Source organism: Ammospiza nelsoni, chromosome 18, assembly GCF_027579445.1.
Source record: "Ammospiza nelsoni isolate bAmmNel1 chromosome 18, bAmmNel1.pri, whole genome shotgun sequence".
NCBI lineage: Eukaryota > Metazoa > Chordata > Aves > Passeriformes > Passerellidae > Ammospiza > Ammospiza nelsoni.
Window position 1 is genome coordinate 3,155,116 of NC_080650.1, and position 27,387 is coordinate 3,182,502.

Sequence of the window (27,387 nt, forward strand, 5' to 3'; positions counted from 1 at the left end):
GGGCCTTTGGCTCTGCACAGCTCCTGCCAGGAGGGGACAGCCTGGGTTTCAGGCTGCACTCCAGGGAACAGGGACAGGGAATGGCCTCAAGCTGCACCAGAAGGGGTTCAGGTTGGACATCAGGAGGAATCTTCACTGGCAGGATGATTAAATATTGCCCAGGGAGGCAGTGGAGTCACTGTCCCTGGAGGTATTTAAGTAAGGACGGGATGTGGCACTCAGTAGTACCCTGGGCATATTGACAAGGTGGTGTTGAGTCAGATTTGGTTTCAGAGGTCTCTTCCCAGCTGATGGATTCTGTGATTTACAGCGCAGCCCTTGGGCACCTCCGTCCCCATGCAGAACCCCGCACACCCTGAATGGAAATGCAGAAAACATTTTTTTTTTTTCCAAAATATAACTTTATTATATATATGCATATATACACACACACCACACTCACTATATAGAAGCTGAAAAAATGCAAAACAGGGATTGCCCACAAACTGTTCCAGGTGTGCACAGCATACAGGTTTCCAAAACCCCCAGCAGCTCCTTACCTGCGTCACTTCCACGTTTCACACCAAACCACAACCCAGAGCTCACGGCACCGAGCGACATCGCAACCAAAGGAGTAAATGAAAATAAAGATGAAATATTTCCAAACTCAGTCCAGTGTCAAAAAAACGCTTAAAAATCTAAATGTACAAATTCAGCCTTAAAATGGTTTAGTGCAAATATGAAAATTAACAGCATATTTTTAAGGTATTTAAATAAGCTTTAATATAACTCTAGTGCTTCATTCCTATACATGTTTTCCCACCAATAGATCCAACAGCACGGGGGCATTTCCTGTTAAGGGTGGGACAAACCCAGAACCTGGGAAGAAACAGCATAAAGTCACTTGTTAAATCATTTATTCATCTTTCACTGACGTTTGTTAAAAAGGGACAGGGGCTATTTATTAGTGGAAGATCAAAATCTTTATGCTTGTAGGGACTCCGGAGCGGGCGGGCAGGGGAGCGGGGTCTGTCCCTTGTCCTGACATTCAGCACGGGCGGCTGCTGGTGGTGCGAGGCGGGGGCGCCGTCCCCCCTCAGAAGGTCTCGTCGTCGTTGCAGTCGGCCGTCCAGTGGCCGAACACCTCGCAGGTGTCGCAGTAGGGCCGCTCCTCCCGCCGGCTGCCGTGGTGCGCCGAGTGCGGCGGCTCCTCCAGCGCCTGCGCCTGCGTCGGGCAGTCCTCGGTGTCGTGCAGGTCGAAGCAGCCGCAGATGTCGCAGAACAGACGCGGCTTCTTCTTGGACAGGCTCTCCTCCTCACTGCAAGAGCGGCACCAGCACCAGTCAATGCCTCTGCCACACCGGAGCAAAGGCCACGGCCCTGCCGTGAGCTCCTGCTCACTGAGGCTCAGGAAACGCCCCAGAGCTCCTCCAAAAACAGGACACAAACCCTTCTCCACCACCCTGCAGTGCCCCCTCCGTCCCCTACACCAATATTTACTGAACAAGCTGCTGTTTGTGCAAGTATTTGCACACAGACATTTAAAAGAAATACAGGTAAAAGAGTTTCTCTTTTCCCTTAAGAGAGCTGAAGTTTGAACATCAAATGGGTTTTAGTGTTATTTCTCTGGATTGGTTCTTCCCATCCCAACACAGCCACAGCCTTGTGGGAGCAAAGACTCTTCTGCACTTGGAAAGGGCCAGATTCAGCAAGTCATGCAACAGACATGTGACATACATCAGTGCTTGGGACTGATAACTACAGAGCACCACCTGCACCCCCAGTTACACCACAGTGTAAAGAGAACCCTGGATTCAACCACTGAACTCAGGGAAAGCTCTGTCTGTCCCTCCTGACAGCTGAGATCAGGCTGGAGCATCGTGCAGCTGCCAAGCAGCTCTACCAACAGCTCCCAAGACAAGAGCCAAGGTTTCCTTTAGGATTTGTACCTGTCATAGTTATTTATCTCCTCTTCATTGCCATTGAGGGCTGCTTCACACATTCTCTGTATCTTCAAGTTCAATTCTTCGTTTCTCCTTTGCAGATCCACTATCACTGAGTTCAGGAAGTCGATCTAGGAGAGCCAAGGACAAGGACAGTGAGAGGGGCAGGGGATGGCACCTTCCCCATGTGACCAAGGAACACTTGGGAAATTAACAGGGGAGGGAAGAAGTGGGACCAACCTCGCCCTGGGGGAAGGAAGGGTTGCCATCAGCAGGTGAATCCAGGGAAGCAGAAAAGCAGGAAAAGATTGGTTAGTGTATATTCATGACACTTCTGGTGGCTGCACAACTGCAAGGACATTTTTAATCACTGTGCGTGACATTCATGATCTAACAAAGGCTTTATCATGAGCAGAAGGTGATTCTATTCCAACCATATTTTCTAGGCATTTGTTGGCACAGCCCTTGAGGTCACTGTGACTGTCCTACTCCAAATCCCATCTCCCTGTGCCAGCTGAGCACCTTCTCCATTGCTGCCAACCCTTGTTCTGAGTCCAGCTCTGCAGTCAGGAAGAACTGCAGAGCTCAGAGGTACCCAGGAGCTCAGGGAGCCCCTTTCTCCAAGATGGCAAGCACCAGCTTCAGGTGGGCCACAGCTTTTCCTCATGCACATCCAAGAAACCTTTGGGAATGCCAAGGAGCAGTGAGTGCTCTGCTCAGGCTGCAGGGCACAACTTGCCACTCTCATTTCCTGCTTGTTCCTCACATTCCCTTGTTTCTCTGTATCACTCATCACTTGATTTAGTATTTCCTGTCACTGACATTTCCCTTCAGAAGCTGAGGGGCTACAAGATAAATCTGCCCATTAAACCCCAGTAAGGACTGCCTTTGGAATCATCCCCTCTCCTACAGCCCCACTGCTGGTTCAGCATGCCCATGTGCACATCCAGTACCTGCTTCTCTCTTGCAATCTCCTCCTGAAGCAGAGTAACAGCATCACCTTTAAAGGAACAAACCAAAGAGGGTACAATGTGACCATGGCTCAGTCAGGAACAATGGCACAGGCCCTGAGGGCACAGACCCTGGAGTGGCTCTCGCTTTACCTGAGGGGCTCATTACAGTCAAAGGCTGCTCGTTGCTTTCCTTGAGTTTCTGCTCCAAGTTCTTCACCTTCTCCTCAAGTTTCAGTTTGTCAGACTCCAGTGACTTCACCACTGACTGCAGGGTTTTTGCAGAAGCGTTTTCTCCGCGGAGCACCGTGATCTGGAAGAGTTGTTTGGCAACACTTGGACCTTCCAGCACCAAGGCCAGCCCTTGAAGCAAGGGCTGAACAGCCACAAAACCACGGGCCAGGAAGTGACCTGGCTCAGCACAGGCAGCTGAAGATGCTAAGGTTTAACTATGCCACGTGAAAGAAAAATGATCAGCCAGCACACAAAGCCTCTGGCTGCAACTTAACTGAAATTAGGAATCATCCATTCCTCATTTACCTCATGCCTGAGTTTTTCCAGTTCCTCATCTTTTTGTGTGATCAAGGCACTAGTGACATTGATGGATTTCTGTAAAGATGCTCTCTCTTCATCAATTTCTTTTTTTAAAGTCGATTCTCTAAAAGAAAACCAAGTAAAACCAGAAGTCATCTAATGAATGGGTAACTGTAGTGGCCTAAAGTAGTTTCATTAATTTCAAGTATTAAACTACTGTAAGAAGTGGTTCTTAAAAAACAAATTACAATTTACTACTTGACTAAAGTTTTATATAGGTACAAGCATTTCAGGTGTTACAACTGTGGAAACAAAGCAAAAACTTTACCTAGGTAGTACATGCCAGAATCTGCATAGCACCGTATCCATTTGAATTTAAAGGAGCAAGTTAACAGACTGGGGAGATACAGGATAAACAAACATGTTGCACAATGTTCCACAAAACCTAACTCGAGAGTTTTGTTACTTCTTGAAAATTACAAGCAACAAAACAGGCATGCAAAGCTCATTGTACAAGTTGTCATGCAAAGCATGGATGAGGCTGGAAATATCAGCTGGTCCTCACTAATTTCAGTGACATCATTTCCACCACATGGGATTTGTTTTACTTCATGGGAGAAGTGTTAAAAGGAAATCCTCCAAAGCAGGCACAACTGTCTCCTGTGTACATGTATCCAGTTTTCCCAATATTTTCCATGGATCTAACAGAGATAAAAGGCTCCTGCCTTAAGGCACCACTGCTGTGACACCCCCACACTGGTGCAAGCTGATCTTCCTGACAGGTCACAGAACACACACAGTGAGTGACTGTCCTCTGATGGGAGGAGCATTGCTACAAATTTCCATACAAGCTGAAAGATTTAAGGATTAAATCTTTAAGGTTAAAAAAGAAAACAACAAAGAAGTGACTTCAAACCATTAACTCTTCTCCAAGAGGAACTGGCCCTTCAGTGCAGGCAGCAGTGCTGCAATCAGCTCTGAGCTCCTGCAGGGACTCTGAACTGCTCTACCCTCCCCAGCACTGCTGAGGGATCAGGAGCAGAGCCCATCCACGTGGGGGGATGCTCAGGGCACAGCTATCGAGCAAAAATGGCAAAGTTTCCATCTCTGCTATCTACAGTTAGTGAGAGCCATGATACCCAGACCATGAAACACAGGAAATCTCACCCACTTGAGATAAACCCAACAATGAGAGCACAATCAATGCAATTCTTTCATTGTTCAGATTGTACTCAGTAATGGAAGCAGCAAGTGGAGAATCTGGGGTTTAGAAAAGCTGAGGCAGCTACCAAACAAGAACCAAAATTTCATTTGGGTTTGGTACATTTTTACAATGAGAGAATCAACAGAAGTGGAAACACAACAACTTGCAGACTGTGTGATCTTGCCTTCAAAGATTTAATAAAGATTTAATAAAACCCAAAAGGGCACAGCATGGAAAAGTTCCCAGGCCAGCCCTGAGCCAGCACTCAGAGCCCCAGAGCCACCTCTGTGTCCTCCACAGGGCCCCCAGGCTCTGCCTGCCCGGGTGCTCAGTGCTCTGTCCACGGATCACAGGCACAAGGTGCTGGGGGAAGGATGTGCCACCAGTGCACGGGTGCTGCTGACAGAGCAGAGCTGCAAACCCAGGATCTGCTGGAGAAAAACCCTGAGGAATCTGGGAACACATCTGGAAGTTGCTGCTGACGAGCTCTGCTGCACCCGAGAGTTCTCGCGCGCGCTGCCGCGCTGTGGGGAAGGGCAGATGGAACCCCAGTGACTCAGCCCATGCTCAAGAGCTTGTGATTCAGCCAATGTTTCCACTTGGTCAGATCTTCACAGAGAGATCAGGACCAAACAGATGCTTTTGGCACAAATGTGGTGGATTTGCCATTTGCTGGGCTCGGCTTCAACCAGCACAATGCTGAGGTGGTTGAAAAAGGCAAACAGGGTGTAAGGATAGAAATAAAATATTTACAGACTCAATACAGGAGCCTCGAGTGCTAAAACACAAGGGGAGAGAAAGGAGAGAAGAAAAGGAGAGAAAACAGGAGGGGAGGAAGGTTCCTGTGCTGGAGCTTTGGTTTTCTTTCCCTGAAGAGACTCTCCAGGAGCTGCTCCAGTGGGGGACCCAAAAATGCTGGACCTGGAGGAGCTACAACAAGGAAGGTGCTGAGCCCCAAGCGTGGATCCCTTCCAGGTCACTTCCAGGCACAGCCTTGGCTGCTGCTGGGAGCACGGTGTGCAGTGCAGTCACACAGGGAATGGGAAATAACTGCACTGGGAGAGCTTTCAAGGAAAATCTGGTGGAAACTGTTTTATTGGGAAAAAAAATGATTTAGTGAACTTAAACTCTTTTCCTGCCAATTCAAGTTCAAAACATCTGCTTACCAGCAGGGGGGAAATCAAAACAACAAAAATGAGTTTTTCATTTAAATGCCATTTTAAAACTTCACTTTCTTGAGAAGCTTAAACCATGTTCTGAGCAGTGTGTGGAAGCTGTGGGAGAAAGAGGTTTGTTTTGGATTAGCATTAAAAAAAATCACCCAGATTCTTCCCTTACTACAAAAATAAGAAATTCTAAGAATGAAGCAAATACCTTAAAGTGCTACTGGGTAAGCTTTAAAAATGCAAGATAACAAGAACCACATGTTAGAAACATGGAGTACAAATGCAAAATACTTTAAGGAAGAACAATATTTGCACCAAGGGCCTTTTCTGTTTTGGTAAAAAATATATAGACTTTTTTTATTTTTTATATATATATATATATAGAGCTGAGTGTTTTACAAAACAAAAGCAAGACACCAAGGGACAAAGGCAGCCAAAATATGTACAACAACTTTACTAAAAAATAAATAAATAAATAATTATTTATTGTAACGTGGATAGACTTTCTTGAGTCTTACCATTAAAGACACACAGATATAGCAAGGGAAGCAAGGGCAGGAAGGGAAGAGAGAGGAATGAGATGAGTATCCATAAACAGCGAAGCTCAAAGACAGTCAGACAGCAACCCACACTGAACCCCAGGGCTGAGCCACACAGACCCCCAGCATCCATCCACACCAAGCTCCTGCACCCCCAGCTGGAGCACTGCACACCAGGGGATGCCAAAACACAGGGACAGAATCCTGGGGCTGGAAGGAAGGTGAGAAAACCACCCCTAGAGATTTGACCTAATTGAAACACAAAGATGGCTCTTGTTCAGCAGCTCGAATTCTTAAGGCAAAAGGAGGAAATTATCATCTTCCCATCACCAAATTCTGTGGAATTGGGAATTCAGAGACTTTTCTAATTATTTTTATTTAATTTGCTCTTTATTTATCCAAACCTTTTTCATTAGCACTGGTGCCACATGTTGACATGCTCTGAGCCCCAGTGCCTGCAGTTTGCCTCAGCCACTCTTCCTGTTGTTCATTTTCTCTTTTACTGCAGTTTATTCAACTCTGCTGAGCAATGTCATTAAGTCACAGCTGGGGCACCTCAGTGTAACCAACTGAAGGTAAAGTCAGGGTAAAATTCACTTCACTGATTTAACTACTGTCTGAATTATTTCAGGCAGCTCACCCAGAGTCAAACAGGAGGAGGAAGATCAGAGCCACACCTTCCTCTGCTGAACTTACAAAGAGTTTGTCTTTGAGATTGTTCTCTGTGAAACAGAACTGCTGAAAGTATTGAATGATTGGTGCCCACTCCCTCCTTCCTCTCCTCAAGTGACCTCCAGGAGTTACACTGCTGAAAACACTTTCAAACACGTTCAGTAACAGGCTGCTGATGCAGCTCGTGGGGCTGCTTAAAGCTGGAGGCTCAGCTGATCCAACTGTGACATTCCCTGGGGAATCACTGGCCTGGGGAACGTCCCCTGTGCCTGCTGGCCCTTGGAACACCCCCAGAGAGCAGAGTGTCAGGGAATGAGCAGGGAACAGTGACAATACTGAGTGGCCAAGGATGTGCATAAACACCCAAAAGCCACTCAGTGTTCTTTGTTGTGGCCATTATGAATCCAGGAAATTCAGCAGGGTTGGTTTGTTTCTCCTGGAACAGCTGAAGTGTCGTGGGGAGCTCTGTTGTTCTCTAGGGATTTATGAAACTGCTTTTGGAAAGCCCCTCCAGGCACAGGGGCCAATCAGCTCCCCAAGCACACACTGCAGACACTCACTTTGTCACTTGGGGCCTTTCCCTGAGCAGCAGCTTACAAAGGGATGCCCCAGGCACCCAGGACAATTCTCCTGGCATTTAGCAGCAGTGCTGAATGAACTGCAATAACCCACAGGGAACCCAACAGCCTGAAACCACGAGAGCAGCAAGTGCTCAGGAACTTTTCTTTCCTTTTCCCTTTTCCCCTGATAACCCCTCAGCACCACTGTATTGTCCTTGATTTGTCAGGAGCTCACCAGCTCAGATCTGTGCACACACATTTTATCAGACTGAGGGACAATCCAACATTCCAGAGCACACCAAAACCAAACATTCAACTGGTCACTGCAAATAAGAATTACCACAACGTGGGAGGTGTGGAACTAAAGCAAATGTGGATGCTTCCATCTCTAATCCAAAGAGTGCAACAACTCAGCACTTTTAACCATGACACAACAGAAAAGAACAGCTCTTGGCAGTGTTTTGTGTTCCATTTCTGTAGGACTGTGGGGTTAAACACACATCAGCAGGAACAACTTACCTCTTTTTCATCTCTAGTAACTGGTTATTGAGTACTGATCTCTCCTCTTCCAGCTACAACACAAGCACAGACAGACTCCAGTTAATACACCCCAGATTGTTTCCTTAGTGTGATACATCAGAGCATCATTATCATAAAATAAAGTGGGGGAGGCTGCAGAGCCCCCAGATCCTCAGAGCAGCAGATTCTCTACTGGCACAGCACCTGCACCCAAACACAAACTGCTCAGTGCCCAAACATCAGCTACTGAGGGCCTGGGGGTGCTTTGTGAGCATTTCCATGTCTGTGCACACAGCAGAGGTGACACCAGTGCTAAAGGACATTTCCAGACCCCCCAGGAACCCTCTGTGTGCCTGGCCAGTGCTCCCAGCCCAGCACTGGGGACTGGCTGGGTTTGCTGTGCTGGATCACTGCACCACTGACCCGGGCTTGTTACTGCCCCGTCACTCACAGATGAATTATTGATCCCAAAGCTGTTGTCTGGTGTTTGTTACCACATCCTGAACCTGTAACTCAGTGAGGCCACTCTTTAAACCCGCAAAGCCTTCCCCTGAAATTATTGTTGTTGGTTCTTGGGGCTAAACTGGACTAGGAAATGCAAAGCAACAGAACTGCAAAGGCCCAACACAGAAACACTGGGGCAAGTGAACTTCTGGAATGGTTAAGAAAATAAAGTCTTTTTCAGGCAAATTAATTATTTTTCACCATCTCCTCCTTCCTTCTTATTCAAAGGCCAAAGCCAGCAATTACTGCTCTGAGAACTGTGTGTACCAGCACTCCCTGAGCACAGGCTCCAGTGGGATTTCCAGGGTTCATCCTCAGGGTCAGCAGCACATCCATTTATAATGGCAACCTCAGAGCCCTGACAACAGCTCCTGGCCCTGCCACAGGGAATTCTTTCAGCACTCTGCAGATCCTGAGGTTCAGCACAGAAGGTGTTAAGCAAGTTTCCTTGAGCAGGCAGGGTGTCTGCCAGCCCCCAGCTCTCAGCTAAATGCAGCTTTTTGAGAGCAGCCATCTCCTCCACATTTCCTGACAAGTTACCTTCTCCTTCCCTGTGCTGCAGGGCTGCTAAACCCTCCAGGTCTGGGATCAACCAGGATTAATCACACAACTTTATTGATACAAAAGATAGATACTAGAAGGGTGTGAAGAGACTTCCATAAATAATTCTTAAAGCAAATCAAGATGTGTCTCTCAAGGCAAGTGCCCACTGTGGGAGAGCAGAGCATCAAGGCACTATTGGGGTATGGCCAAGTTTTTCCTGCAGGTCAAACCCAGCCAAACCCAGTTCCACCAGACAGTTTCTGTCTTGGTCCCTGCCCAGAGGCAGCCAGTGTGAAGTCCTGACATCTGTGCACACTGCTGACAGAAAGGGGAAATGTGACAAGCCTGAGAAATGGGACTCCCAGGGAGCTGCAGCTTCTCCAGAGCCCTGCTCTGACACCTGGGTTCCAGGCCCCTCTCCCCCTGCAGATGAAGGCACTCATGCCCTGCCCATCACACTGCCCAGCTGGTTTTTTGGATTCCTTGTCCTCTGCCAGCTCTGGCATTTCTCTACAGCCACACTCAGAGCAGACCTTCACACTGTTAATAAAAGATGGGCCAGGTGAGCTGCTGGGTATTTCTACACCTTCTCCAATGAACTCCAAATGCCTGAGCAGGTCTGAGGTCCCAAAATGCCACAACAAATAATTTGAGGCTAGGAAAGCTCCCCGAGCTCAGCATCTATCTGAATGTGACTCTTTAACTAATTACAATCAGCTAATTATTAATGGATCAATACAGAAAAGCTCCAGCAGCATCTTTGGCATGAGACACTTTAACCTTTAGATGTCCAGATAAATCATTCATGACACAGGATTCATTAAATTTGCAAAGTGTGTCACAAGCAGCCACAGATTGTCTAACCCAGTTGACAACACACTTGTTAGAATTTATGTGGTTACCACAGCAACAGCTCCAAATTCCCAATCCTGTGTTTGCCCTTCCTGATGCATTCCCAGGTACCTGCACAGAGCCTCTGCAGCCTGAGCTCTGCTGTGCTCTGCTCTCCTCCCACTGCCCACATTTCTGGGAGCTCCTGGGCTGTGGGAAACCCTTCACTGCCCCCATGGACACTCCAAAATCTCCTGGAGGAATCTCTGTGGTGACATTTTCCTGAACCCAGGGAGCCCAAAGCCTGTGGCCTCTGAGCGTGGTGTGACAGCAGAGGGGAGGTGTTGGGTACCAAAGGCCTCTCCCAGGATTTTGGGAGGCTGAGCTGTTCACCAGATCCCAGAGCCCAAATCAAACATTTGGGAACTGCACCAGGCAGAGCCCATGTTCCAGCAGGGGACACAGTGCAACACAAAGGGCTGAAGAAGGCAAACAGGCTGTGCAGCCAAGCTCCAGCAGATCTTTGCTCCTGGAGCATCTCCCCATGGGCAGGACAGGCTGGGCTGACACAGCTCCAGTTTGTGAGGTGCTGGATCCATCCCTGTGCTCCCACACTGCAGCTGCCTGTCCTGGCAGTGAGAGGGATCCCTGCTGACAGCCCCACAGCAGGAATGCTCCCCGAGGGCAGCTGCAAACAAGGGAGGCACACAGGGAGGGCAGGGACACAGCCGGCCCATGGCTCAGGGCCCCTCCCTCGGGGCCACTCCGGGTGACAAAATGCACAAGATTTGACCAATGCTGCCCAATCCTGGAGTTACAACTCTCTCTGAAAATAACAGGTTGCCTCAAGGACTCTGAAATAATTTAGGAAACCCTGTGGGAGTGGGGAGCAGCTCCCACTGGCTGTTTGGGATGTGCCCTCCCCACTCTGCTCCTCAGATGGGGAATGAGTCAGTGCTGAGCCCACACGTCTGGGACTCTGCTCCTCACCTCCCAAGGCTCCTGAGGACCAAGGAGCCTGAGCATCACTCCTGCCAGCAGCTAAAGGGATTTACAAACTAGCCAGGGCTGGAGTCACCCATCCTCAGGACTTCCAAACAGGATCCTTGGGGAAAAATCAGCTCTTGGCTTTAAAAATACTGAGCCTGTTGCAGGAAGAGTCTGTGCCCTGTCACGGGGAACAGGATCCCCTCCCTGCACAGGAGATCTCCAGAAAGGCAGGACACAAACCTCAGTCTCCTGCATCCCTGCTTTTGGATCTTTTGGATACAATCTTCCAAAGATTCCCTCACAGCATGCCTGTCACTGGAACTGCTTCACACAAACAAAACCCACCACATTAGGGGCTGTAAATCTGTTTCATCTTCTGGCAAGTACCAGTGACACAAGCTGAGTAACTTGCCCATCATTTAGGATTCCAACGACTTTTTCAGATATAATTGTAAAAAGTAAAAATAATTATCACCAGCAAAACACCTTGCAGGGGTTCTGTTCCCTGGGTCACTGCCTGGCTGCAGCACAGGGCGAAGTTTGAGCAGACACAAGCCCAACCAAACAGTTTTACACAGTATTCTGAAATGCATCCTAAATCCTCTTTGTTTTCAGTGAGGAGAGCAGGAATAAGAATTAAAAAGCTTCATTTCCTTAGTGGTGGATGGACATTTCCACAGTTGTGTAACAAAATCACTCCCGACAGAAATAGCAGCTCTCTGTTAATACACTTGGCTGAAGCACGTTTCATTTCTGCTCATTCCCGAGCCTTCCCAAGTACCCTCCCGGCTTATGTAACCTTCTGCCAGCCTGCACTTCCACCCTCCCCGTGCAGGGGGCTTCCACATTCATTCCCGAGCATTCCCAGCCCCTCTCTGCTCCTCTCAGCAGGGCTCCCCCCGCCGCGGCCGCCGCTCTACCTTGTGGTGGTGGCTCGAGACCTCGTCCCGGCTCCTGCCCAGCTCCTCGGCCAGTTTCACGTTCTCCTCCTGCAGAGCCTCGAGCTGCTGGGACTTGTGAGCCGCTGCCAGCTTGAGCGCCTCGCTGCGAGCACACAGAGAGCATCGTTACCACGGCAACGCGAGAAACCGGGGGAGAGAGGCGGCTTCGCATTGGGGAAAACACAAAATACACAAAATACACAAAATACACAAAACCCAGCGGGGTCACGGGGCTGGCAGCAGCGGGAACAGCGGTGACAGCCCCGGGGACGGGAGGAGCCTGCCAGGGCTGCAGGTACCCGGGATTCCCACGGGATGGGGTTTGGGATCTGTGCAGGGCACAGGGCTGGCCGTGTCTGCAGCCTGGGCTGCTCACAGAACTGAACTGTGCAGCCAGAGGTAAAACACAATTGCTCAAAAGCATAAAAAATGAAAGAAAACTTGGAAAAAAAAGGCATAAAAAAAAAAAGAGCTTTGAGCTCCACTTATTTAACTACTCCCCGTCAGGTCTGACATCCAATAGTGCAGGATCACAGGAAGCAAAACCTGATCTATTCCATTATTTTAACAGACACAAAACTGCAAATGAGACAAAACCAAAGCTGAAGGAAAAAAGGCTTTGCAGCTTTCATCAACCTGTGTTGCTACTAATGAGTATAGTTCCCTTAAATATGTTGATTTGCAACAAATTTTTAAAAACATTTAGCATGCTGGCTGTAACATGAGTGACTAACAGAAAATCTTTAAGATTTGACATCTTTCAAAAAGCACAAAAGATACCCTTAATTTCACTGAATAGTAATTTTTATTACTCTTTTGCTTTTTAAAAAAGGAGATGCAGTACTCCTGTGTGCCAATACTACAGACTTGACTGGAATATTAAAAATACTTTTATAACTGTGGGAAGGAGAAGAACCCTTACGTCACCAACTTATTCACGCACTTCAAAATACAAGGATCTGTTGGCACATTTAGACAAAAGTCTGATTTTAGTTCAGCATCTCGTGGGACTCTAATTTTTCAACCATTCCTTCTACTTGGTCTCACCTGGGCAAATTCCCACCCTGATCCCCCTGGACTGGAGCTCTCTGCTGCTCAGGAATCCCTGGCACCAGGCTAATTCTTACTGTCATTAAAACAGGGCAACACACAAAACAACTAAAGATCAATTAAAAACTACACAAGCTTCCCTTTGTCCCCAAGGTCCCAGCTCTGATGATCAGAGGCCACTTCAATCTAAGAAAGAACAGAATTAACCCCCTCAGAGTGATCAGGGTCCTGAAACACCTGGTGGTGCTGGAGATTCTCAAGGCAGCATCTCCTATAAAGAATTCCTGCCTGGCAAATTACAGCCCAATATCTGCTGCCTTTCCACAATTCCTGGAAGGAAATCCTGCCTTTCTCAAAGGGCTCTGTGCAAGGCTCCAGGTTTTCCAAAGCCACAGCCAGACACTGAATTCTGTGAGCTGCTGGCCCCTGTGCCCTGGTGTCACCACAGATGCCACAAGATGACAAATGCAACTACAATAATTAGAATTAGTCAGAGCTGCTCTTAAGCTGTCAGCAAGATTCCAGCTCTTGCTCCATGAGCCAGGAAATTCCCCGGGGAGCCCAGGTGGAAATTGGTTTGTGATTTAATGTACAGCCCCTCTGAGAGCTGGGGATGTGCAGCCCCTGCAGGGCCCCAAGAATTGGGATCTTTATTCCCTGTGGCACAGCAGCAGCTTTGCTGCAATGGGATTCTACAGGGCAAATTTCATGATTTCAAATGCTTTCAGTTCATTTGTTTGTGGCCAGTGTTATACACTGTGAGCCTGCAGTATGGCAAATGTTGGTTTTCAATGAAGCAGTTCAAATAAAGAACAATTAACTCAAGTTTTATATCCCATATATAGGATTTGGTTTACACCATTTAGGAAATAAATACACAGAAATAAACTTCACAAAGCCATGAATGAAAAACAAAAGCAGAGTCAAGTTTCTATAAGCAAAGCCACCTAAAACTCCAAGTGTACTTGTAATTAAATCAGAATTCTCTTCTAATAAAGATTTTAATATTATCTCGTGCCCTTGGGTGGCAGAACCCTCCAACAAACAAATTGTTTCAAACTATTCTCCAAGGATTTCTTTAATTCCCTTCAGTAATTTAGTAGAAACATTCTCATGGCAAGTTTTGCACATGCCAAACATTTGGCAAACAATTTTGAGTCAATATCTGCTTTACAAGTCAGGATATCAGAAAGCTGCTGAAAGACAATTAAAAAAAAAAAAGAAGAGGTAAATGTACCCACAAAAATGAACAGATTTAATAGTGAAATACTTACAATTCCTTTTTAAGTTCTTCCACTTTCTTGTTCTCCAGATTTAGAAGCTCTTTTGACTTATTAAGTTCCTCTTCGTTTTTCAGGTTGTTTTGTTTAAGCATGTCCAACTTAAAGAGGAAAAAAAATCCTCATTACATCAATGAAACCATTAATATATACATATATACATATATACATATATACATATATATAGATAGATATATATAGATATCTTACATATCTTATATCTATATCTGTCTATATATATATATCTCGGTATCTTTAGCCCCTAAATTAACCCAGCCTGTCTGGACTGATGTGTTTGTCCAACTACAAATGTTACAAGACCTCTGCATTCAGAGAGAGCAGCACAAAGAATCCCAAGCCCACTGGAGAGCAGTTTCCAGGAATGTGGGGCCAACACCCCAAGGTAAAGCCCAAAGCACCTCCATCAACTGCTGCAGCACTCAGAGCATTATTTGTTTTTTAAATGCAGAGCTTGTTGCTAAAGCCAGCTGTCCCCTTGATCTTGATGCCTCTAAGCTAACTCATGAATTCTGCTTTTCCATACCTTATTTTCTGAGAGTCAGGAGGGCTGAATGCTGTGCCTGCACCCCCAGGAGATGAATTCCTTGCAGAGATGTTGCTGCATGGGACAAAGTGCTGGGCACGGATTTCCTGAGCTCGTGCCCCCCACAGAAACACCAGCAGCTCATGGAGCTGATTTGTTTGCATGCACCAGAGTGTATTTATTACATAACAGATAATCTGCAGCCATTCTCATGGCATTGCAGGACCCTGTGGATTTTTTTAATCCAGGAAGGGAACCCCTCCCACATGAACGTCACCAATCCTAATTCTGCACTGGCAGATCCCAGCTGCTCACCCCCAGGGCTCTGGCAGTGCTGAACAGCCAAGGCTCAGGGCATCCTCCCCTTCCTCAGGCCCTGGAGCAGCTCAGAGTGGTGGGAAGACAAGGACAGGACACAGATCCCAACGGGAGCTGCTGCACCTTGGACTGACACCACAAAATACAAAATAACCATGACCAAAAAACCATGTGCATTTTCCATCACTCTGTGCTCATCCAGGAATTTTTCACAGTGGGAAATTGGCAGAATCCTCTCCTGCCTATTTAAATTCTCTACAATTCAACAGCTGCTCTCACAAAGCAGGTAAAACTTTTCACAGATAAGAATTTAATGTGATTACTTCATTCTGCAGCTTCTGGTTTGTCTGTCTCGAGTTCTCCAAAGAGGCCAAAGTTTCAATCTTCTCTTTGTGAATGGCATCCTTCTCCTTGGTCACCTGCTCCACTGCCTGGGAAACATCTTCTGCCAGTTTGGCCACCTGGATATAAAGGGAGGTGGGGGAAAAACCAGTTATTCCCAGCAGGAACTCTGACAGCAAAAGATCAATACTTTATGCACAGCTCCGTGTTTGTCAGCTGCTTCCCAGGTAAGTAAGGACTTAAACTGGGAATTTATTTGAATTTTGGAGCTGCACAAAGTATGAAATGAACTGAGGATTCAATTCCATGCAGGAACAGATTATAACCCCATGCTCATGTCACATCTGAGGAATTTGAATTCCTGGATTTCTCATTATCACCACTGTGATTGCTCTCAGATCTCTCACCTCTTTAGGCAGCAGCAATTCAACAGATATTCACTTCCAACAGCCTGGTGTATTTTCAGAAATATGGGCTCACAAAACTTCAAATATTTGGAAAATAATGGAATTAGAGATAAAGCCAATTATTGCATTATTCCAGTGTTGTTCATTATGGCCTCAAAAAGGAAATACTTCACAATGATATTAAAATACTTAGGCAGGTATAATCTATAGGATCTCCTGATCCCAATTTGCATTCCATGTGATTTTCTGGGCTTCAAGCCACACAAACTGAAAATCAAAGTGTTTTATAAAGAATTTGTTGGTGGTGAATACAAAACGCTTCTGTGAATAAAAAGAACTCCAGAATTGTCAATATTTTCCCTTCCTCTCACACTGCTTTTATCCAATTTACAGAACCAGCACATTCTTTCATATTTTTGGAGTAACTCAGGTTGGTAGTTTGCTGTAATTGCACATAAAATTACACAAAGATCCACTTGAAAACATTATCTATCACTACTTTAAATTTTATGTTGCAGAGTCCTTCAGCAGAAGGAGCTGCTCCACATCTCCTCACAGATTCAGGGAACACAACTTCCTTTTATTCACAGTTTATGTTGTTTTCTTGCAACATTCAGCAACAATAGAGGCTTTTGTAGTTAAAAATATTAAAAAAAAAAGAAAAAAAGAAAAAAAAGAGTGTCTTTTAGACTCACAGTTGCAACTTGCAACACCCCCCAGGTACCACACTGAGAGCCCACAAGTGCAGTGTGTTATCAAGTGCTGAGTGCAGGGAGGTGCAGACAGGACAGCAGGGTTAGTGCTCAGGATTAGTAGAACCAGCCCCAGACTTGACTTTTAACTATGAATTTCAATACCTCTGGTTTCTGTACTACTGCTTGGGCCTGGAGAGTCTCAATTTCTTTTACTTTCAAAATCAGATTTTTCATTTGCTCCTGCAGCATCTGATTTTGGCCCTGAGACTCCAACAATTTGCCTGAGAGGTCAGTGTTAGTCTGTTCTAAAAGTTTAACCTCCTCATGGAGTCTGTAATAATCCTGGAATAATATCCCCTTCTCCTTCACTAGTCCCTCCTGACTGAGGAGCAGATTCTTCTGCTCCTTCCTCAGGATCTCCAGGTCCTGAAGGTACTCAGTTCCCTCCTTCTCCATCAGCTCCATCTCATGCTCCAGCACATCCATCTTCCTGGCGATGCCGCTGTGCACGCCCCGGAACTCGGCCGCGGTTCTGGACACGGAGGCAAAGTTGCTCTTCAGCCGCCTCATGTTGGCAGTGACATGCTCCTTCTCTGCACAGATGACTTGTTCCTCTCTCATTATCTCCACCAGTTTCATTTCACACTTTTCTTTCTCCTCAATGGAAAGTGTTTTCTCGGCCAGAACTTTGTTTTTCTCTCTCAGCTCTTCTAGCTCCCTCTCCAAGGAGCAGATGTTCCTTTGAAGTTCTGTACGTCCCAACAGAAATGATTTCTCGTCCAGTTTTCGAGCTTCCTTTTCCAAGGTTAAGGATTCTTTCACAAGAGCAACCTCTTTGTTTAATTTCTGACACTCCTCCTGCAGCTCATCCCTCTCCCTGGTCAGCATTTCCCTGGCAAAGGAGCAGGTGTCCAAGGAAGACGACAGGACCTGCTTGGTGTGTGCTGCAGCTGCCAGCTCAGCTTCTAATGCTCTTTTGGCATCCTGGGCCTTCCGCAGAAGATTGGAAAGGTCACATTTACAGGCCATTAAATCTTGGTTTTCTTCAGTCTTCTTACTGAGTTCTCCCTTCAGGGCTTCAATGGAATTTTGGAGTGAGGCATTCTCTTCAGCCAGAGCATTCCTGGCCAAAAGGTCCAGCTCACGTTCTCTCTTCAGATCAGAAACTGCCTTTGCACAGGACTCGTTTTCACCAAGAAGCTCCAAGTATTTTGTCTCCAGTTCCTTCCTCTCTTGGAGAAGAGCCTCATTGTGCTCCTCAAACTGCAACAACTTCTGAAGGACAGATTCCTTCTCCAAGGTCAGCTTGTTCATTTTCTCAGCGCAGACTCTCTCACAAAGCTCAGCATATGCTGAGGCCTTCACAAGCTTCTCAGCAGTTGCCTTATTTTCATTGAGAAATTGCTCCCTTTCAGCCAAAAGCCTCTGTTCTGATGAGGAAAGAGCCTCTTTCTCCTGATGTAAGTGATTGCATTCCAAACTGAGTGTGTCTCTTGAGGCTTTCACCTCCTCAAGGAGACGAGTGAGGCTCTCAAGGGAACTCTGCAGCTCCTGGGTGTCTTTCTTCGCTTTGGTGAGCTGGGTTTGCATCTCCTCCTCTCTCACTTTTAACACTTGGTTTTCACTGACTGCCTGGTCTAAGCTCACTTGCAGCTTTTCTGCGCCTTTGAGGAGCATCTCCTTCTCCTCCTGCAGGCCTGACAAGACCCTGCCCAGCTCCTCCTCCAGGGCTTTGTGTCTGTCCTGCAGAGCCAAGAGCTCCCCCAGAGCCGACACTCTCTCTGCAGCCAGAGCTGACACTTGCTGCTGGAGCTCCCTTTGCTCTCTGGCCAGGGCCTCACAAGAACTTCCCAGCTTCTGGATAACTTCATCTTTGTCTTTTAGAGCTGCATCTTTCTCTTCCAAAAGTCTCTTCTGATAACTCTCCAGCTCTTCCCATTCTTTGACATGTTTCTGACACGCCACATCCATGGCATCTCTGCTGGCCTGAAGCTCCTCCAGCTTTTGGAACAAGGTTAACTCCAAGGACTGCAGAGCCTCATTTTCCTGAGCTGCCTCCAGCAGCTTTGCCTGCACTGCCCCGAGTTCAGAGAGTAATTTGCTTTTCTCAGAAGCCAGTGCTCCCTTTTCTGTGCTCTCCTGCTGGCTTCTGGCCTCAGCTTCTTCCTTCTGCTTTAGGATTCTTTTATTTTCTGCCTTCAGTTCTTCTTGGTCTTGTTGCATTAACAAAATCTTTGATTCCAATTCTTTAAGTTTTGATAACAAGGGACCTCTCTCTAATTTTAAAGTATTCCCCTCCTGTGCCAAAGTCTCTTTTTCTGATCTCAAAGCCCTCATCTTGTCTGACATTTGTTCGATTTCTTTTCTGGAGGAGGCTAACACAGAGCTTAAGGACTAAAGAAATAAAGTCGGGGGGAAGGGAAAACAAAAATCAAGTCAAGCAGACAAATGAGAATTGTGCTTTAAGGGCAAATAGAGCAACTTAATTAAAGTTTTAAAAGTGTATACACTGACACACTGTGTCTGTTTGAACTCTGCTGGCAGACACCCCTGCTACATTACAGAACACACATCATCCACAAGAGGTTTTTAGTGGCTAAATAATATTAAAATTATCATGGTTTAAAGGTTCCTCCATCCAAAATTTCATGTAATTTATAAAAGTACTCTCAATAAATTGACTGACTGTAAATTGTTCAGAAGAGCCACAGAATGATTTCATGAGACTCTAAATGAATTAAAATGCAAGGAGTTCTATTAGAAACTGACTTGCAATTCTCAGTTTCACCTCCTCATGATTTTCTCATAAATATGTTGTCATGATCCCTTTAATTTTATCCCTTTAATTCAAAACACCACATCAGTGCTGTCAATATTGTGTGTCAATTTATACACTAAATAATTTGCTAAATAATACAGCAAAGATTATAGCAAATAATTGCTGAGGCATGAAAGCAAGCAGTAAAGTCAAAGAAATGGGAGGAAAAATTAAAATTGCTAAAGTCAAGCTACACACACTGAATAGCTGCAGATCATACTACAAATAAAAGGTGTGTAGCACTTCTAAATGAACTAGTTCACAATGCATCTTAAAATGCAAGCATATAAAAAACCAGGGGATGACATCTGGCTCCAGCTGGCTGTGCTGAGCCAGATCTATGAACATAAAATGTTCACTGATATTAAAGAACTGAACTTATCAACTCTTGTGGAACTGAGCGCAGAACTAACAACCAGTTTGTCCTGCGGGCTTCTCCTCCCTAACCCACACCCCACACCCTGGGAAAGGTCAAAACAGAAATACTACAAAAATCTGGCTAGGAAAGGTTGAAGCAGACAGAAAACGAGTCACTGAGACACAAAATTTGAACTTTAAGTCACTTGCAGAGTGACAAAAGCCACTTACTCTGGCCTGCTCTGCTTGTTTCTGCAGCTCCTCAGCCTGTGCCTCCAGCTCGCTGTTTTTCCTCTGGGCACTTTTCAGTGCCTCTTGTGCATCCTGCAGGTTCTGCTTAAACCCTTGGATGTCTGCATCATGTTTAGCCACCAGCTCAGAAACTTCTTTTTCATGCTTTGCCTGAAGATCTTTGTACTGATGTTGGCTGCTCTCAATCTGCTTTTTCTGGTGGAAGGTAAGACAGTAAAACACAGCTCAAGCAGCAGTGGGACCGTTTTTCTGCACAGTTTTGGTGCTTTTAAAATTGTTCTTACCATGTCTGTTAAATGATCCTGCAGAGTTTTCAGTTCTGCTTGATGAATCTTGAGAGTTTCCTGCTGACTCTGCTCAGCTCTCTGGGTTGTCTGCTCCACATTTTCCTGAAGCTGAGCTGCCTTTTCATTTGCCTTTGTGAGCTCGAGCTGTATTTGCTCCAACTGCCTGGAAAGAGCAAATGAAAGAACATCACTTTCTGCTGACAGCACCACAAGCACAGAGATGAAAGAGCCAAGATTGTGCTGGAGTTCTATATTCTGACCAAGCATTTAGAAAGAGATTACATTGTTTAAAAGATAGTGTTCTGCTAAACAGGGAAGATCAAGTTATAGTCTCCCCAGTATTGTACACACAATTTTTATTTGGGGAAAACCCCCCACATTTTCTCTCACAAAATTGTGACCCAAGTCTTTTATATATCTAAATGAACTGAGTTTATCAGGTAATCAAATAATCATGGAGCACAATCACAAAACAGTCTGGATTATTCAAGAGGTCATTTACTGTGGGCAATAAGAAGCATGTTATGTAAGAATTTTGGAATTATCAGTGTTGGATGCTCTTCAAACCACTCCCAGGAGACTGCTTTGATTGATTTAGTTTGCTAGAATAAGCTCACTTGTCATATCAATGTGACACTCAGGAGCATCTTGTTCAGATATTTACAGAAAAATAAAATGAGAAGCTGGGAGTGTGGGAGGGGAGATGTGGCAGGGATGAAATACCTTTCTTTTAACCTCAGCTCATCGTTCATCCTTGTGAGCTGGGCAGAGCTGTCTCCTGATGACTTCATGATCTCTGCAATGTCATTTTCAAGTTTGGCTTTTGCTTCCACCAGCTGCTGCTCCCTCTCTTCTCGCTCCCTCAGCTTCCTCTCCATCTCTGAGCAAAACAAAGGTGGTTAAGCTGTAAATTCTACAGGAAGGGCATGCAAAGAACAGCTGGAGGACTAAAGAACTAAAACCAGCAATACTGATGCTCCAGACCTCACAGATCACCCCTTTAAAAAGAAAAATTATGTTTGATTGAACTGGTAACTGCAGCAGAAGGTTAAGGACTTCTTAGCAAAGAGCTGGTCAGGAGCTCTTTGTCTCAGAAGTGTTTCACTCCAGGTCATGAGATGCTGGTACAAGTTCTGCTGTCCCAGAGGGGAAGGAGGCAGTGGAGGAAGAGACCTGCAGGTCCTGCAGGTGAAGTCACTCCTCAGCTGTTCCACAGCAGCAGAAAATGAACAAGGAAGGGAGCACAGAGCTGCAGTGAAAAATGCCTCAGGGAAGGGCAGGCACTGCCAGGGGCAGGGGCAGCCTTGGGGTCACTTCTGCCACCAGGCAAGGTTTGCTCCAGGGCACAAACCCCCTGCACTGGTTTTACAGAGATCTAAGGAGATGAAAGGCACAGCAAAGCCTCCTGCAGGCTACAGAGCACAAGGCTGAGGCATTTCCAGAACATTCCATTTCATCCCTTCCTTACCAGTCAAACTAGACTTGAGCTGTTCCAGTTCTGAAGACATGAGTGCAAACTGCTCTTCTTTTTGGTTCAGCTTCTTCACCGTTTCTAGGCAAGTAAAATTTGGAAAACAAAGTAAGTAACTACTGAAATGTAGACAATTCTACCTACTTGCAAGGTATGTCACCCTTCAGAGAGGCTACAAATAATCCTGCCATTTCCACAGCCCCTGAAACTGCTGGGACATCAGCTATGAGCTTGAAAGTGTTTAAAAAACACATTTTGTTGGCATTTAATTTCTGCAGCTTTTTAGTTCTCTGTTTATTTTAGCAGCACATACCTTGCATAGCTTGTTGAACATTCTCTGCTTCATCAGCTGCACTAGTAAATTTTTCTTTCTGAAAAATTGATAAAAACTTAAGGTAAGGCTTGGTAGTAACAGAACAATTCAACCACTGAATTTGTATTTGGTATTTTTCATGTACAAATAGAACAATCTTTGCTCCTATCATAAGAGATCTCGAGTTTTTGGGTTACAGCTTAGCACAGATTTCCCTTGCCTTGGCTGCAAGTCCCTCAAGATTTAAAGCAACTCCTCCAGCAGCTGCCACAGATTCCAGGGTGGGAAACAAGAATTTGGGGTTTCTATCCCTGCTGCTCCCAGGCTGCACAGGGGACACCTGTGAGCCCTCCCCCACCAGGGTTCTCCAGCTTTACCAGCAGGAATTGATGCCTGACAGTGAAGAAAAGGGAGGATTTTCAGGAAGACAAGTGAGGCTCTTCCACCAAGTTTGAGTATTTACTACTGGCCATGGAAAGACCAAAATTCCCATTGTTTTGTTACTAATGCCAGTGAAGTTCCTCAGGGAAACCCCACCCAACAAGACAGCATTTGGAAACTTATGTAAATGAGAAATGTCTTTTAAAACAATTTATAAGAAGCGTGTAGCAAGCATTAATTGGCACAACAGCTACAATAAAGGGCCATTAAGTGTTCCTAAATTTAAACTGCTGCTGCTTTTGATTTGGTTTAATTTTATCTGCAATCCATAAATAGATGAGTTCTATTTAGACAAAACACCTGATAAAGCAGGACTGAGGTGAAATGCTCTTTTTATTCTGAGGCAGGTCCCATTAACCACAAACCCTTCCCCATTTTTTCCATGAGTAAAACACCTTTGGAAGGCTTTGCTCAGAGCTGATCCACAGATTTCCATGACACTCTCACCATGAAACCCAAAATCCAAAGAGTAAAGTCAAAATTTTGGGGTATTACTCACCAAAACTTGAAGTTCCTTTTCCAAAGAATCTTTAACTCGATTTACTGCACTCAAGTTTTTCTCAAATTCAAGAAGCTTTTGCTCTTTGCCCTGCAGTTCTTTGGCCAGATTACTGGCCTAACAAAGGTGATGAAATGGAGTAAAATAAAATGAGAAACATGAATGAAAAATTGGGAAAATTAAAAGGTGAATCTGAAAGAAATAACTGTAATATCAAAATCACTCTAAGATGAAAAATAAAAGAAAATTAAGAAAAAACCATGATGGGTTACCTGAGTGAAGCTGATTTCCACTGATGACTGCATACATCACAGCACTAATTGCATCTTGGAATAGATTTGAAATCACTACAATTTAGTTCTTTTGGCATTAATTGTGAACACATTATTTAATGGCAGACATTTCTGAATACACTCACAATTTCAAAGTTTCAGCATTAGTTCAATCAGTACTTTTGGTTTTTTTTTATTTGTGCTTCAATTGGCTGATCAGATCAATACACACACAGGGAGGGAATCTCTGGAGCACTCCCAGTGCAGAAATCCAGTGTGGCCTCAAAAGGAGTCAAGGTAAAAATTTCACATCTTGGAACCACCTGTGAAGAGTTTAAGGGAGCTTTTTCCAGTTATTTCCCCACTACTCTTCACTGTCATCAGCTTTACAGAGGTTTCATCCAAACCCAAAGAAAATCCTGCACCAAGTTGCAGTCTGTGCCCCAAAGTGCTGTCAAACAGTGCCAAAACCATCCCTGCAGAGCCTGGGCCTAAAGAAAAGCTCCACCAGGATTTTCTGTGCTTTCTTTTGTTTTAAAAGCCTCTCCCATCACCTGTCAGAGGAGGGGAAAGGTAATGAAGGAAATATTTCCCCACTGAGTCCCAAGTCCCCCTTATCTATCTCCAAAGATTAAAGCCCTAGGGTGTGTGGACCTTCTCCCAAACCAGCCAACAACTTTTCCACAACAGGAAGATTTCAGCACAGACATGCCCAGATCTGCAGCAAGGAGGTGCAGAAGGAATTTTTTCCTTTTGCTGATTGGTGCAGGTGGAGCAGCAAAACCTGTTGAGACAGGACCCAGTTCCTGCTCCTCTAAACCTCCTCAGATGGTCCCAAGATACACCTTCAGGAAAACTCATTTTTTCTGTGATGTATTTCCTATAGCAGATTAAAAGGGTAAAAATGTAAAATAAAAGCAAAAGAAAACCAAAAGGATGGATGTTGATACAAACCTGGCTAATTCCATCACCCTTCTCAGTCTCTAAAGTCTGAATTTGTTTCTCAGCTGCCTCAAGCTGCTTGCTAAGTTTCTCGATTTCCAATTTACCTTCAGAATTGGCTTTCTCAAGTGCAGCAAGGTCCAAAAGCTTTTCTTCAGCAGCTTTGATCTGTGGTGTAAGACTATCAATAACTTTGGTTTGTTCATTGTACTTGGCTTGCAGTACCTCTAGCTCCTTTACCTTTATCTCAGCTTCCTGCAATTTGTTTAAAGTGTCTTCCATTTCTACAAGGTGCTGATCTTCCACATTTTCCAGTTTGGTCTTCAGGCTTTCCAGGTTTTGCTCTTTCTCCTCCGTGACTGCCACCAGTTTTGCTTTCAGGGACTCGATCTCTTTCAGGTGCTGAGATCTCTCATTTTCCTGCTTCAGTTTTAGATTTGCCATTTCATTCTCATAGTCTAATTTCATCTTCTCAATCTGAGTCTTTAACTCAGCGAATTCTGCAGTCTGAGCCCCAACACCTTTGCTGAAAGAAACTTTCAGCTCTTCCATTGCTTGCTGATGGGAGGCAATTGCAGATTCCAGCTTGGACTTCCACAGCTCAATCACATCAGAATTCTCCTTGTTGGCGTGGTCAAGCTTGCTTTTCAAGGATTCATTTTCCTTTGCCATCCTCTCATTTGAAGCTGAAAGGGACTTGATCTCTTTCTGCAAGGCTTCCTCACTAAGGCCAAACTTCTCCTTCAGCGAGTTCATCTCGTTCTGGTGTTCTTTGCCAGCTGCTGCCATTTTTTCTTGCAAAGAACTGATTTCTTGGAGCAGGGAGAGGGAAGTGTCCACGTCGTCGATGTGTTTGCTGGAATCCAGCCTCCCTCGGAGCTCAGCCACCTCCTTCACCCTCAGTGCCAGGTCCCTCTCCAGCTCCATGATCCGGGACTTCTCTGACACTGTGGCCACCTGTGATCAACAGCATTTTAAGAAAAGAAGAATTACAAAAGACACATTTCCTACAGAGACACTCAGGCCTTGCTGAAAAGCTTCCACCGAGCGTTGCAAATTGCTTCACAAAGGGAAAAATGTCCACAGTTCATATGACAAACATCTTTTATTGTCTAGAAACATAGAATTTACTAAAATTTGTTCTTCTGGTAGTATCTAGAAATAAATTACTAAAAAATTTACAAACTACCCGAATGGGTATTATCAATGATTAACAAAATGTTCCTCAGAACCATTTTAAGGCAGACTGGAAAAGAATGGAGAATCTTGAGGTCATTGTTGAAATAATTTCTTCCAAATTCATCTCACACCAGCTATAAGACTGTCAGAAACTGATAAACACATTTTGAACTGATAAATCCTCTGAAATCCCTTCTATATCTCCTTCTCTCTAAAAAAGTGTCCTGGCACTATCTGAGCTTTTCACTGACTGCTGGAGCAGTTTTTGCTACAGAAAAGCTCCCAGAATTAATTTTAATTAGGAAGTTACTTCTTTGACCTCCTGGAAAAGATATCACTTACCCACAGCTGCCCTTTAAAAGTACTTATTACACATTAAATTGTTGGTTTTATATTCATCCTGGGTTTCTTTATTCATCATACCTGACCTTCAAGAAAATCCCCATGTGTGAGCACGAATATATGTGTGTGTGTGTGTGTGTATATATATATATCTATTTTTATTTAAAAATTGACATCTGCTGGACTTCTGACTTGGTCAGCTATATTCTGACAGGCAGCAGTATTACTAATTACTGAGATAATCATTAAAAGATTATATCATTAGTGGGGAAAAAAAGAGCTAAAAAGCCACTGCAAACTATGATTTAGCAAAGCAAACAGTGCAGCAGCTACTGTAGAGCTCAGGAACCAAGCCCCAAATACTCAGTTTGTGTTAAAAGGACTGGCATGTTCAGTCTTAGCTTTTTGGGGTTTAATGAACTGTCCTAATTTTTAAAATGAGCTACTGAATATTCCCTTCTGTCAACTCATGCTAATTGAATGTTCCTTTCTGTCAACTCACGATCCCATCTTGCTACTTTTGGATCCAAGGATTACTTTTGCAGTGTGAAGACATCTTACCTGAGTTCTTGCACGAGTCACATGTCCAGGCACACACACACACCCCAGGGAAGCTCAAAATTAATCCTAATTTTTTACAGTGTTCCAGCTCTGGCTACGGCAGGAGCAAGGACCTGTTCCAGCACGTGTCACCCCCGGCTTTGTGCCACCAGAAATCTTCCACAACACAGATCAGGCTCGTTATTCAAACAGGGAAAACCATTACCCTAGTGTCTTCTAACTCCCTCTGGAGTTTGTCAGCTTTGGTCTTTTCAAAGAGCAGGCTCTGTTCAAGCTCCTTAATGCGGGCATGCTCCAGTTTGGTCTGCGTCTGTTAGTGGAGAGGGAGAGGAAGAGAACACAACGGTGCCACCATCACATGCCAGCACAAGAGGAGGAGCCACATGCAGGCCGTGCTGCCAGAGCCTTCTAACAGGTGAGCAGAGAGGATGCAAGGGGGGGAAAATGGACAGGAAAATGCTATGGATGAGGAGGATGGGCTGAAGGTGTGAATGGATGGGCGTGTAAAAATGAAATCAACCGTGTAAAATAAATAAATAAATAAATAAATAAAATGAACAGCAAACGGAGGAATGGGAACAAAAAAAGTTTCATGCAGCTGAGTAGAAGTTATTTATCAGTACATGAAGTTTTCAGCACAAATTAGAATAGTTATGTCAAAAATATATAAATGTGCATATATATCTGTTCCTGCTCTAACAGGATGGGAAGTCCCTTTCCTTATCATCCCACTACCTTTTCTTTTAATGCCTTTGGCTGATTTTATAAAAAATTCCTCATTAACAAGGGGACAAAAATTCTCCTCTGAAGCTCATGTGACAAATCAAAACTTTAACTTTCTTTTTTTGATAGTAGCTGTCTCTAAGTCTCAGCCATAAAAATGCCTCTGGCCAAGAGCTGGGAACACGAAGGCTCCTCTGTCACTATGGTTTGAATTATCTGAACAGAAATAGAGAGAGAATGGCTGTCTGTAACTCCAAAATCCTGCTCTGTTTCCCCCCTCTTCTCCTCTTTCAGGAAGGAAGCAAGCTACAAGATTCCTCAAAACCAGATAAAAAAGTGAATCAGCCTGGTTGCTCTGCAGTTATGGATGTCTAAATATATTGAAGAATATGTGGAAGTAAGAAAGAAGTAGGATCTTT

General features: G+C 45.0%; 1 protein-coding gene across 2 annotated transcripts in view; it reads right to left on the bottom strand.

The window, feature by feature from the left end:
- Positions 1-377: 377 nt before the first annotated feature.
- Positions 378-27,387, bottom strand: part of CLIP1 (CAP-Gly domain containing linker protein 1) — a 59,898-nt gene continuing 32,888 nt past the window's right edge. The window contains exons 9-25 of one of the 2 annotated variants that reach the window (XM_059485017.1): positions 24,176-25,120; positions 22,950-23,066; positions 22,010-22,067; positions 21,694-21,777; positions 20,949-21,105; positions 20,223-20,388; positions 19,918-20,133; positions 16,674-18,905; positions 15,391-15,528; positions 14,200-14,306; positions 11,855-11,978; positions 8,067-8,119; positions 3,413-3,530; positions 3,000-3,185; positions 2,876-2,899; positions 1,929-2,053; positions 378-1,298 (exon numbers count right to left, since the gene is read on the bottom strand). In XM_059485017.1, coding sequence (XP_059341000.1) covers positions 1,076-1,298; positions 1,929-2,053; positions 2,876-2,899; positions 3,000-3,185; positions 3,413-3,530; positions 8,067-8,119; positions 11,855-11,978; positions 14,200-14,306; positions 15,391-15,528; positions 16,674-18,905; positions 19,918-20,133; positions 20,223-20,388; positions 20,949-21,105; positions 21,694-21,777; positions 22,010-22,067; positions 22,950-23,066; positions 24,176-25,120 — 5,073 coding nt within the window. In that variant the 3' untranslated portion in view covers positions 378-1,075. Of the gene's footprint in view, positions 1,299-1,928; positions 2,054-2,162; positions 2,923-2,999; positions 3,186-3,412; positions 3,531-8,066; positions 8,120-11,854; positions 11,979-14,199; positions 14,307-15,390; positions 15,529-16,673; positions 18,906-19,917; positions 20,134-20,222; positions 20,389-20,948; positions 21,106-21,693; positions 21,778-22,009; positions 22,068-22,949; positions 23,067-24,175; positions 25,121-27,387 lie in introns of both variants that reach the window. The other variant, XR_009419674.1, reaches the window with a different exon arrangement.